Raw genomic sequence first — 13,167 nt, 5'->3', positions numbered from 1 at the left:
TCCAAGGTTGTTGTTTATCATGGGATGTGACGTTCCCTCACACGTTAGCCGAAAGGTACATCAATTACACGGCTATGGAGCAAGGTTCCGCCGCGGTGAAGGCTGCTGATTTCAAAAATACTAAGTATAAACATTTAAACGACAATACGAGAGTTTTTGTTCCGATCTGTGTGGAGACATTTGGCCCAGTGGATAAACAGACACAATTATTTTTTGATAACATTGCTACTAAAATAGTTGAAAAATCTGGTGATAAAATGATAAAATTTATATAAAGCAAAATATATCGTTGTTGTTGCAAAAGTTTAATTCATTTTGTATTTTAGAGAACATTGCTAAGTGCCCTTCTGTGCGAGACCCTGTACACTAATATTGTCTGTTGAGCAGGGGCGAAATGATAGTTTTTATGGCTATTGTTTTTAACCAAGGGCTTGCACATACACACATACAAACATACATACATACATACATACATACAAACAAACAAACAAACAAACATACATACATACATTGGGTTGATGATGAACATAACATAACATCATACAACATAACAAAACATCTGTTTTCTATTTGTAACTGTTACACAGGTTGTGGTGGCTGTGATTTTAGTGGCTGTGGTAGTAATTAAAGCAGCAGCAGTTGAAGCAGCAGTCAGCAGTAGTAAGTGCAGTAGCTGTAGGATGAGCATGATTTTTCAATCATTGTTTGACATTGACGTACGTATCGACACGATTTATAGACACATTCATTTATTTACGACTCAAATATTTAATGAGATCATTAATTAAGGACAAAAATAGATTTAGAAATGCTTATGATGACGTCATTAATGATGAGGATGATGATGATAATGATGGTGATGATGATGATGACGATGACGATGATGATGATGGTGATGATGATGATGATGATCGTTACGATGACTGAGATGGGTACGATGACGACGACAGTATAAACAATAATAATAATAATAATAATAATATTACAATAACAATAACATAATAAAGTTGAACAGGCTAATAAATAAATAAGTTTGATGTAAAAATTCTATCATGGATTTATTTATTATTCTTCAATCTCGACCTGCTAAGTTTGATGAAAAGATCCATTATTATTATTATCATTATTATTATTATTACTCTTATTATTACTCTTGTTATTAACATTATTATTATTACTATTATTATTATTGTTATTGTTATTATAATCATCAGTTGGAGACTATTTTTAGATTTGAAAAAGTTCGCGAATGTCGTCGAAACGTGTAGAAAATAGTTGTCGTGCTTTCGGTATTAAATGCGGACACACACACACACACACAACACACACACACACACATACACACCCAAACACACACATACATACACATGCATGCATGCATTCATTCATCCATTCATATATACAAATTTTTGTGTGATTCTGTCTGGCTTATGTTTTGTCAGTCTTCATTCTCAATCCAAAGTTCGCTTAATGTGTATTATGTGTGTACGTGTGTGTGTGTATGCAGTGCTGTTTGTGTATGTATGTATGTTGCTTGACAGAGTGTCTAAATTCTTAAATAGCATTTAAGAAATATTTAACATACTTAATAAAATAACAATATTTAGACAGCGTTTAAACATCTTTTCGTGGTATTAACTATTTAAAAATTGAATTACTTTCGACATAAAAGTTGCTTCATCATTCATCTATTCTGCATTTTTAAAGTCAGCAAACATTGTTGGCGAGTTTCTGCAATTGTTGGTGTGTATGAAATATTAAAAATACATTATTTGTAACTCGCGATACCGTTTTATAAATGCCTAAACTTTAGTGCCAAATGAAAACTGCATGGTATTTCAAATATTTCTCAAGTACTTTTAACAGTACGTGATGTTTAAATGCCATGAAGATACTGAATTTTGAATAAGTATTCGCTCAACTAAAAACTCAACATACTGTACTATCAATTAACTATCCAATCAATTAACCAATCAATCAATCAACCAATCAACCAATCAATCAACCAACTAATCAATCAATAAACCAAGCAAGCAACCTACTAATCAGCCAACCAATCGACTAATCAATGAACCAAACGAGGTACGAATTATGAAAAAAAGAAAAAAAACCAAAATATTTATATTTTGAAGCGCAGACAAGCACTTAATCATACCTATCTACAAACAATTTCGAAATTTTAGTAAGGAAAGAAAAACACAACAGTTGCTTTTATTTCAAATAATTCAAAAATGAAAAATGATAGAAAATTAAAATTTTAAAAATGTCAATTTAAAAAAAAAATCAGATTTTAAACAAACAATTATACACTTAGTAGTTCTAGGAGAATAATTAACGTAATAACAACATTTAGTTAGGACAGTTCTTAGCATATCATAATGCCTAAATCAACATACCAAACAGTAATTATTTATACATGCATATATACAAAGTAAATCAAGAAATATCCAAAAATTATATAACCAAATTAAAAAAAAACTAGAAACCAGTCAACATCTAATAAATTAATAAATAAATAAATAGACATCATTAAAAAGATTGTTCAAAAAGGTAAAATTTAAGGCAACGACAAGAATAAAATGTAGTTCGTTTTGTTGGTGTGGGGCTGTGAAGCGAAAACAAACAAACACATCACAAAAAACTAGTAAGAAGTCGCAAGATTAGCAGTCAGTCACCTACCTACAAATAAATTACTCTCAGGGCCCTAGCTTACTTATAATCATTAACTGAACTCACCTACCTACAAATATGTATTTTTACGCTTTTGGAATTTTACATGTTTTAGGTATTTTATTTTACATATTTCAGCGTTTTTATTTTACTTGAAACTTTTTAACTAATGTTAAGCCCTAGCCTACCTACAGTTGTTCAACTCATCTCAATCCCTAACTTACCTATGAATTAAATTAAAGTCAGGTAAAGAAAATAGAAAGTTGAAGAGAAACATAACAACAACGACACCGAATGAATGGATGTTGTGTATGTGTGTGTTGTATTGATGTGTGTGTGTGTGTGTGTAAATGTGCGGGCGTGTCCTCTCCAGAAACTTCTTCACTCACAACGGACGAACCTCCATTGCACCGACCATCATCTGACACGATGGGACAAAAACAAATTTCCTTTCAATATTATCTTCAAATTGTCATCGGAACGGATCACCATGAGACCACCATCTGAAACTTGCTGACGCCCACCACAGCCCACCTCTCATCACTCTGTAGACATTTTTTATTAGCGTATTAGTAAATCAAGGAATAAATGAACGAACGAATAAATGATTTGAACGAACGAATAAATGATTTGAACGAACGAATAAATGATTAACTGAATGAGTAAATAGTTGGTTGAATGACTGAGTGAATGAATGAATGAATTAATCAATCAATGATTCAATTAATGAAAAGAATGAATCTACGATTCAATTAATGGAAGAATAATTTGAAAGATTGAGTGATAAAATGAACGAATAAATGAATGAGAAAAATAAAAAACGAAACTAAACCTTATTTCAAAAATCGTCGTTACTGTAATCCATTACTGTAGACCACAACCATCTGGTCGGCACACAAGATGTTATCCGAACTTCAGAGTGTCAGTCGAACAGCCAACGAGCTGATTCTTCCTACACCACCATCATGAGACCACCATCTGAAACGTGCTGACGCCCGCCACTGCCCACCTCTCATCATTCTGTAAACAAAATATTTTATTAGCTTAGTAGTAAATGAATGTTCGAACGAAGGAATAAACGAATAAATGATTAGTTGAATGATTAAGTGAATGAATGAATGAATTAATCAATCAATGAATCAATAAATCAACGAATGTATGTAATGAATAAATTAATTAATGCATAAATAATTTGAAAGATTGAGTGAGAAAATTAATGAATGAAAAAAAAACGAAACTAAACCTTCTGAGTGTCAGTCGAACAGCCACCATCATCATACGTAAATCGTCATGAAACCACCATCTGAAACGTACTGACTCCCACCACTGCCCACCTCTCATCATTCTGTAGACAAATTTTTTTATTAGCGTAGTAGTAAATAAATTTAGAATCTTGGAAGCAAAAAATTATAAAATGAAAATAATGGCAAATAAATAATATTTAAAAAAAATAAAGAGTCAAATGTAAAAAAAACTTACGGTCGTCCATTCGACAAAGGCAGAATGTTGAATGCGGTCCGGTTCCTACGTTGTCCTCCAAAACTGATGCCAGTCCTCCTCGAGATTGTTGTTGAAAAACAGCCCGTGTTGATGGAGAAAGATAGAGAAAGAGTAGATTCTCATCAGAAAGCTTAGCGGTGCTTGCATCTCAAATTGCTTACTTAATACAAATAATCCTATCTACCTATTCAATTACCTTAACTAATCTATATTAAATTATTAATGGTACGATAGTCGAAAGTCCCCCTTCATTCTCCCTCCTTGCACAAAGGTTCACCGACAGCCAGGGCACCGGATAGTAAACCATTGCCGTGCGGATAGTAGACTATTGCCGTGCGGATAGTAAACCATTTGCCGTCCGGAAGCCGTGCGGGTAGTAGACTATGGCCGTGCCGCATAGTAAATCATTACCGTGCAGATAGTAAACCATTGCCGTCCGGATAGTAAACCATTGCCGGTTCACCACTGGCCACCAAGGCTTACCTCTGGCAAGGGACTTTGAAATCCAGAGTCTATCGGCTATCGTACCCCCAACTTACCTATTCATTACAATTAAGCCCTAGCTTACCTAAAAATTACAAAACTCAAGAGCCCAATTCATTGGCCAATCGGCACCCACCCCACCACCTACGTAATGCCTTGGGCTCCAACTTAGTAATAATAATATAAAATTTAAACCCTAAATCTATTAATGAGTATGTGTTACAACGTATCCTTAACTTACCTATTCATTACATTAGGGCCCTAGCTTACCTAAAATTACAAAACTCAAGAGCCCAATTCATTGGCCTTTCGGCACCCACCCCACCACCTACGTAATGCCTTGGGCTCCAACATAATAATAATAATGTAAAACTTATAATTAACCTACCTATCGATAAACTTACAGCGTTTTATTTTACATTACAAGATTGTTCCTAGAATTACATTATTGCCCTTAACTACCTATGAAATTATATTACTCTCAGCCTTAGTAATAATAAATTGGAATGTGTAATGAAAATAAAATTACGCTCAAATACTAACATATGTGTTTATGTATATATTTGTGTGTGTGTGTGGGATACGCTGATGCGTGTAATGTGGGTGCAAGAAAAAATAGAAGCGATAAACTTACGCGCCTACCTATTCAACTACATTAGTGTTGGATGCTTCCTATCTATCCTATCTACAATTAAAATTATGCCTATCTAACCTACCTATATAGCTACTTAATGTAATTGTGTGTGTATATGTGCGTGTGAGCATTCTTACTTAATGTTAAATTACAGAGAAAACAGAGAAAAAAGAATAAAACGTATCCCAGCCAGGCGTGTATTCTTTGCCACTGAATGAATGAATGTAGCCTGACATCTTCCCTGATGAACTCCTCTGGAAGCTTTAACCTGAATAAAATGAATAAATTGAAAAAATCTTTATTTATTTAATTAATTTCAATAAAAATAGAGAAACGAGCTGCGGTAAAGCTCGCCAACCGAAAATGCCAGCCAACTGGCAAAAAGGAATCGAAAAGAAACCGTAAAACGAACCTCAGCCAGGCGTGCATTCTTTGCCACTGAATGAACGAACGTAGCGTGACATCACAACCATTCTGATCTTCCACTATGAACTCCCCTGGAAGCTTCAACCTGAATGAATGAACCTGAATGAACCTGAATTAACCTAAATGAATGGAAAAATCTTATTTAATTAATTTAAATGAAAATAGTAAAACGCAAAGAAGCCGACCGGTCGGCAAAGAAAGGAACCTTAAAGAAAGGTATCTATATAGGATTTATGCTCTATATAACTCTATATAACTCTATATAACTCTATATAACTCTATATAACTCTATATAACTCTATATAACTCTATATAACTCTATATAACTCTATATAACTCTATATAACTCTATATAACTCTATATAACTCTATATAACTCTATATAACTCTATATAACTCTATATAACTCTATATAACTCTATATAACTCTATATAACTCTATATAACTCTATATAACTCTATATAACTCTATATAACTCTATATAACTCTATATAACTCTATATAACTCTATATAACTCTATATAACTCTATATAACTCTATATAACTCTATATAACTCTATATAACTCTATATAACTCTATATAACTCTATATAACTCTATATAACTCTATATAACTCTATATAACTCTATATAACTCTATATAACTCTATATAACTCTATATAACTCTATATAACTCTATATAACTCTATATAACTCTATATAACTCTATATAACTCTATATAACTCTATATAACTCTATATAACTCTATATAACTCTATATAACTCTATATAACTCTATATAACTCTATATAACTCTATATAACCAAGCATACTACCACATTCAATCAATAAAAATCTCACTAAAACCAGGAACCACCGCGTACCTGTTATATGTATGGTGTGAAACAAAACAAAAAAAAACACAAAACAAAAAACACACCACCAAGTAGAGTAAAAGAATAGAAGTCCCTAACCTACCTATGTAACTAAATAACCTTATGCCCTAGCCTACCTATATAATAAATTAATCTCAATCTCACCTACCTACGTTTCATTAACTTAACTCAAAACTCATGAAGAAAGAGAAAAAGGAGTAAAAAAGAACATAAAATACTACCACACAAACAAACATGATGTATGTATGTATGAGCAACCGCTAAAGAACCCACCTAAAATATAAAAAAAATACAACATACAATCACACAAACCACAGGCATGCAAACTCTATATAACTCTATATAACTCTATATAATAAAATAAATAAAAATAAAAAAATAAAATAAATGAGATCAGGCAGACTACTTCATGCGAGGCAGAATGCCTGATCTGATTTTCAAGTTTTCTCAGCTCCTATTTATACTCGTTTCAACCATACACTTTCATCATTTCAATCATTCACATCAGTAAAAAACTTATTTAATGTATGTATTACAGTATTATACAGTCTTAACCACAATGCCAACAGTACTAAATTGACGTCATCGAACGAACGCCTTCGAAATTTTCTGATTGGCTGGTTGAATTTGCTATATTGCTTTTTATATAAAACATATAATCTTATTAATTATTTGTATACATGGACTCTAGTTACTTTATATATATATATATATATATATATATATATATATATATATATATATATATATAAATTCATTATAATTGCAACAGTAATCAATGCTACATATGTACGCCACAGTTCAAAATTTTCGGGGAGAATTCAAAATAGTTTGAGATCACACCTTGCTTAACATCCGATTCCAAGCCGAGCCGAGCTAAGCTGAGCCAATATGCATAGATTTATAAGCGCTTTTATATTAAATTATGCTCGCTTTTTTTATATAGTATATAAATTCCTTATAAACGCAACAGTCGTAATCAGTGCTACATATGTGCGCAAATTTTTCTGGGAGAATTCCAAATAGTTTAAGACCACACCTGGTTGAATCTGCTATATTGCTTTTTTATATAAACATATAATCATATTAATTATTTGTATACGTGGATTCTAGTCACTTCGAGGAGAATTCCAAATAGTTTGAGACCGCACCTTGCTTAACATCCGATTCCAAGCCGAGCCAAGCTAAGCCAAGCTGAGCCAATATGCTTAGATTTATAAGCGCTTTTATATTAAAATTTTGCTCGCTTTATATATATATATATATATATATATATATATATATTATATAAATTTATTGTAAAAACAACAGTAATCAGTGCTACATATGTACGCACACAGTTCAAATTTTTCGGAGAGAATTCAAAATAGTTTGTGGCCATCCTAATTGAACTGAGTCAATTGAATATAGGTAAGTTAGGAACTGAGCTGAAACAATTGAACATATGTAATGTAAGTTAAAACTAAACTGAATGTGTGTGTGTGTGTGTGTGTATGTGTGTGTGTGTGTGTGCGGTGTGTGTGTGTGTGTGGTTTTATTTTTAATTCTTGATACATATTCATATTTTTTCACAGCTGATTTATCTGTGGTTACGAGTCGATAATAAGGGTGTTTTTTTTGTGTTAGTTTCAGAACAAAAAATGAATCAAAGTGACGGTTTTGCGACTGAATCTTCGTTAAAGTAAACTTATTTGATATTAATTTATTTTTTTTTTACCAATTTTTGTGTTTTGAGGAGTATATAAAATTGATTAATTACCAACTATTTGTTATCATTTTGTAATATTAGTAAATTAGTTATTAGTTTCATCCAAGTTTCATTTCAAGAAATATTATTCCCCCCCGAGCCACAAAATTCTCTTGTTTGGTGTCATTTTAATATTTTTTTTATAGGGTAATAACTACATGCATATCATTAATTGAATTAATAATTAATTAGATTAATTATTAATTAATAATGATACAATACATATTTTTTGAACTTTTCATATTTCCCCAATCTGAAAGCTATTATAAAATAAATACTAAAATGACCTAACTAAATAATAAATTTACTAATTTTAAAATCACAAAATTGACCAAGCAGCACGGCTGTTGTCTACACATTTAAAGAAACATGTCGGCTGTACAAGAAAAAGTTGAAAAGATTAAAACACCTCCATCTTAACAGGCTACAACAAATTCGGTTTGATCTTGATCTTAAATTAGGGAGAGATAAAAAATGGCAGTCATCGATGTCGAACAATAAGTCTACTGAGCTACAACATCAACATGTTAACAGTGGACTGAAACTAAAAGTGAAGCTAGATTCACAAACGTCACCATCATTTTTATCAATAAATTCTAGAAAGTTGCAAGAAAAACCAGGAATTGTAAATATTATTTGTGTCGTATGGTATCGTATGTATTGATTGTAGTTTGGATTGTATAATATTTGCATTGATGTGTGTAATATTTCATACATTCATTCTCCCATACATTCAGTTGTCTATTCACTAATATCATTATCATCAATTTTTCCATCACCATCGTCATCATCACTATCATCATCATCAGCGTAGGATACTTTTAAAAAGACTTTTAGAGCAAAACTTGTCGGGGAGCAACAACAACAATAATAACAACATTAATAACAACGACGACAATAAAAATAACAATATTAATAATATTAAGTTAAGCCAGCTGACGTGCCATTATAGAAAAGGTTTCCAATGCAATGAATTGTGCCTTCCTCTATCTATATACTGTTTGAAACGTATGTTGTTGTTGATGTTGCCGCTGGTTTTGTTGTTGATGTTGTTGTAGTTGATGTTTTTGTTGATGTTGTTGCTGATGTTGTTAATGCATGCTAAAAAATGATTTGTTCTTTCCCTAACCACAGATATCCTAAACGACGACAAGCAAGTCTTATACACTAAATGCTTGGGTGATAATACGTGTACTACACCTGTATTAGATATCAGTGTTGTTCAAGCCTGTCCCCAACATTTTAGGGATGTGCTAATTTCAGAGTTGTGTCAACCGACGGAGCTGCGTCGACCTCCTCATAACTGTCCCCAACAAAATAGGGATGTGCCAGTGTCAGGGTCCGGCAGTTCGCGCCATTTCAGTGATGTGCTTATTTCAAGGTCGTCTGGTTTAATCATCAAGGAAGATGGTGAGGCTGGTACAGGTGATATTAAGATGGAAATTTCCGAAGGTTTATAATAATTTTAATTATAGATGATAATAATAATATTATAATAATTTCAGTTGTATAAATTATTATTATTGTTGTTGTCGCTGTTATTGTTGTTGTTTAACTATGAATTAGTGAATTAATGTGACATTATACAAATCTTTTCAAAAATCATATACTGTGTATGTTGATGCTGAAATAATGAATAGTCTAACTAATGGATGAATGAATGAGTGAATGGATGAATGAATGAGTGAATGTATGAAAGAATGGATAAATAATTGATTGAATGAACGAATAAATGAATAAATTTATTAAATCTGTTCGTGTTGTTTAACTATTCAAATTTTTCAATGTTTCTATTGCTATAGAAAATGAAAAAGTACTAGATGCTGATGTCAAAGAGGAGAATAATTACATTGAAAACACATAATAATAATAATAATAATAATAATAATAATAATAATAATAATAATAATAATAATAAAATAATAACAATAATAACTATAACGATATTATTATTTTTGCCATTAGTACTATTAATTTTGTTGGGTTTCTTTCGATGTTTTATACCTGGTAGCACTGATTTTATGTAAGGTTTTGTTTTTGCTATTATTATCATTATTTTTATTATTTATTATTTATTTATTATTATTAATGTTTTTTTGTTAGTTTGTATTTGAGCAAGGCCGGCTTCTTTTAATTTCATTTCATTAGTTCATCTTGCCAGCCACTGATTACCGTTGAATTCCAGGGCAATGGTTGTTAAATGTTGTTAGCGGAGAGTTTATTTTGGCAGTAAATTCTCTCTCAATTCGTCTGTATATGTTTCTATCAACGATTAGTAACCCGTGCAAAATAAAGAAATACAAACATTTTAATTGTTTGTGTGTGTGTGTGTGTGTGTGTGTGTGTGTGTGTGTGTGTGTGTGTGTGTGTGTGTGTGTGTGTGTGTGTGAGAGAGATATAAATCACATAAATAAATGGCTATTGCTTCGTCGTGTGTTGTGTTTTCGGTTTTATTTCTTGGGATGGGTAGCATAAGCTTTGTCTATGTTCAGAGAACTTGTTTGTGCCGAGAAAGAGTATTTTTCTCGTTGATGATGTTGTTTCTCTTGATGTATGTGTGTTTGCGTTTGTGTGTTAATGTATGTGTTGTGTTTGTGTTAATGTATGTGTTGTGTGTGTGTAATGTATGTATGTATGTGTGTGTTAATGTATGTGTTGTGTGTGTGTATGTACGGCTATGTTTTGTATGTATACATGCTTAGATGAATGTACGTGTGTGTGTGTATATATGTGTGTTTGTCTGTGTGTGTCTTCATGTATGTGTGTTTATTTAACAACAAAGAACTTAAAATAAATAAATAACGAGGCAAAACATGAAGCAGTTGCCTGTCACAGAGTAATAAAAATCATTCGTCTTGCTCCCGCGCTGTCAATCTATCATCAAACCTTCGAATAACAATAATAATAACAATAATAATAACTCTGATTATGTTTATTATTTTTCTTTTATTCAAAATTATTGGAATTATTACCAAGAACCAGTGAGGGGTTTGCCTATAAAAAAATTATATCGGTGTGTCTATTTTTGTTTGTAAATATGCCTGAATGTATGTATCTACGTATGTATGTATGTATGTATGTATGAATATATATATATATATATATGTGTGTGTGTATTTATAGTTATTTATTTATTATTATTATTATTATGAACAACGAACTCAGCCTGTATAAAATGATTGACTCCAAATTAGGCATTCGCTCCCACCATGAAATAAGTCTGAATAATAATAATTATAAATAATAATAATAATTGATAATAATAATTGTTGTTATTATTATTGCTTATAAACCGATAATGATAAGATTCTATATTTTTATGATAGTTATTGTTATTATTATTCACTGTGATTAAGTCTATAATTGAGTAATATTATTATTATTATTATTACTGTTATTCAGTGCTTTTTTTGCAATATTTTGAGGTAAATAGGTATTTTAAAGTAATTTTAAAGTGTTTTTTAAAGTAATTTTGAAGTATTTTTGAAGTATTTTTGAAGTTATTTTGAAGTATTTTTAAAGTATTTTTACAATGAAAGGAATTTTCTGCAAGATGAAAATATTCAAACTTCTCGTTATCATTACTCTCGTTAGTTAATTAATTAATTAAAATTTATTATTATTAACTCACGCACACGCACGCACGCATACAAACAAACACACACACACGCACACACACAGGTAATATCAATTTTAGCCGGTAAATCACGATCAAACCCTCTTCCGTCCGATCAGCCAATAACAATCGGCGATGGCTCTGACGTCTCTGACGCATTATCCAATCACACAAACGAAGTAACAACGACTACTATAGCTAATACTAATTGCAATATTCTTAGTAATGATACTACTACTAGCAGTAATAGTAGTAGTAGTAGTCGCGTCAAAAGGGGTAGCGATGCCAGTAGTGATGACGACAACTTAACTGAACTCGGAAGTGAGAAGTTCCTAGTTTCAAATGCAGACGAAACTTTGAACTTAGTCTCTCTTAATAATGACGTCATCGTTCGTGGTGAAGCTGTCGCTACTACTACAGCTGCCACTGGTAGCAATAGTGCTGCTACTGGTAGTAGTAATGATGATAGTGGTAATGGTAGTAGTTCCGAAGAGATCGTGAGAGTTAAAAGAGACGTAAGACGAACTCATTCGAACGTGAATTTAAATAAGAAAGTGGATGATGACGACGATAGTGATGGCGAAAGTTATGATAATGATGGCGAAAGTTATGATAATGATGGCGTGAGTTATGATAATGATGGCGTGAGTTATGATAATGATGGTGTGAGTTATGATAATGATGCTGCCACTGATTCAGATGATGATGATGATGATGATGACGAGTATGGATTTGGTGGTAGCAGTAGTAGTAGTGGTGGTGGTAAATTTGGAAGCAGTAGTAACAAATATGGTAGTAGTAGTGGTAGTGGTAGTAGTAGTAGTAGTAGTAGTTATGGTCGTTATGGTAATGATGTAGCTACTGAATATAATGACGCCGAATACGATGATGATGGTAATAGTTTTAGTAGCAGTAGCAACAGTGGCTACCGATTTGGCGGCATTAGTAGTAGTAATAGTAAATTTGGTGGTGGTGGTGGTGATGGTAATAGCAGAAGCAGCAGCAGTGGTAGTAGTAGTAGTAGTAGGGGTAGTAGTAGTAGTAGTAGGGGTAGTAGTAGTAGTAGTAGTAGTAGTAGTAACTTCGATAGTACACAAATTAATAGTAAGTATAACATTGACGATGAGGATGACGATGCAATCCATTATGATGATGGTGGTCTCTCTGAAAATAAAAAAATTAATTATGGCGATTATGGTAGTAGTAGCAGTA

General features: G+C 32.0%; 3 protein-coding genes across 3 annotated transcripts in view; 2 read left to right on the top strand and 1 right to left on the bottom strand.

The window, feature by feature from the left end:
* HELRODRAFT_181587 (hypothetical protein) overlaps nt 1-688 on the bottom strand; it is a gene marked incomplete at both ends in the record, with an annotated part of 15,578 nt that extends 14,890 nt beyond the window's left edge. The window contains one exon of the mRNA XM_009031383.1: nt 558-688. Within this exon, the coding sequence (XP_009029631.1) occupies nt 558-688 (131 nt within the window). The remainder of the gene's footprint in view (nt 1-557) is intronic.
* A 7,500-nt stretch (nt 689-8,188) lies between these two features.
* Nucleotides 8,189-10,458, top strand: HELRODRAFT_194306 (hypothetical protein). Its single transcript, XM_009031382.1, has 6 exons — nt 8,189-8,273; nt 8,679-8,964; nt 9,149-9,347; nt 9,474-9,791; nt 10,142-10,219; nt 10,253-10,458. The coding sequence occupies exons 1-5, from the start codon at nt 8,233-8,235 to the stop codon at nt 10,201-10,203; spliced, it is 906 nt and encodes a 301-aa protein (XP_009029630.1). The 5' UTR covers nt 8,189-8,232; the 3' UTR covers nt 10,204-10,219; nt 10,253-10,458.
* A 1,413-nt stretch (nt 10,459-11,871) lies between these two features.
* Nucleotides 11,872-13,167, top strand: part of HELRODRAFT_181585 (hypothetical protein) — a gene marked incomplete at both ends in the record, with an annotated part of 2,109 nt that continues 813 nt past the window's right edge. The window contains 2 exons of the mRNA XM_009031381.1: nt 11,872-11,928; nt 12,075-12,470. Of these exons, the coding sequence (XP_009029629.1) occupies nt 11,872-11,928; nt 12,075-12,470 (453 nt within the window). The remainder of the gene's footprint in view (nt 11,929-12,074; nt 12,471-13,167) is intronic.

This window comes from Helobdella robusta (assembly GCF_000326865.2).
Source record: "Helobdella robusta unplaced genomic scaffold HELROscaffold_73, whole genome shotgun sequence".
Lineage (NCBI taxonomy): Eukaryota > Metazoa > Annelida > Clitellata > Rhynchobdellida > Glossiphoniidae > Helobdella > Helobdella robusta.
This window is presented reverse-complemented; position numbering and strand designations above follow the sequence as displayed.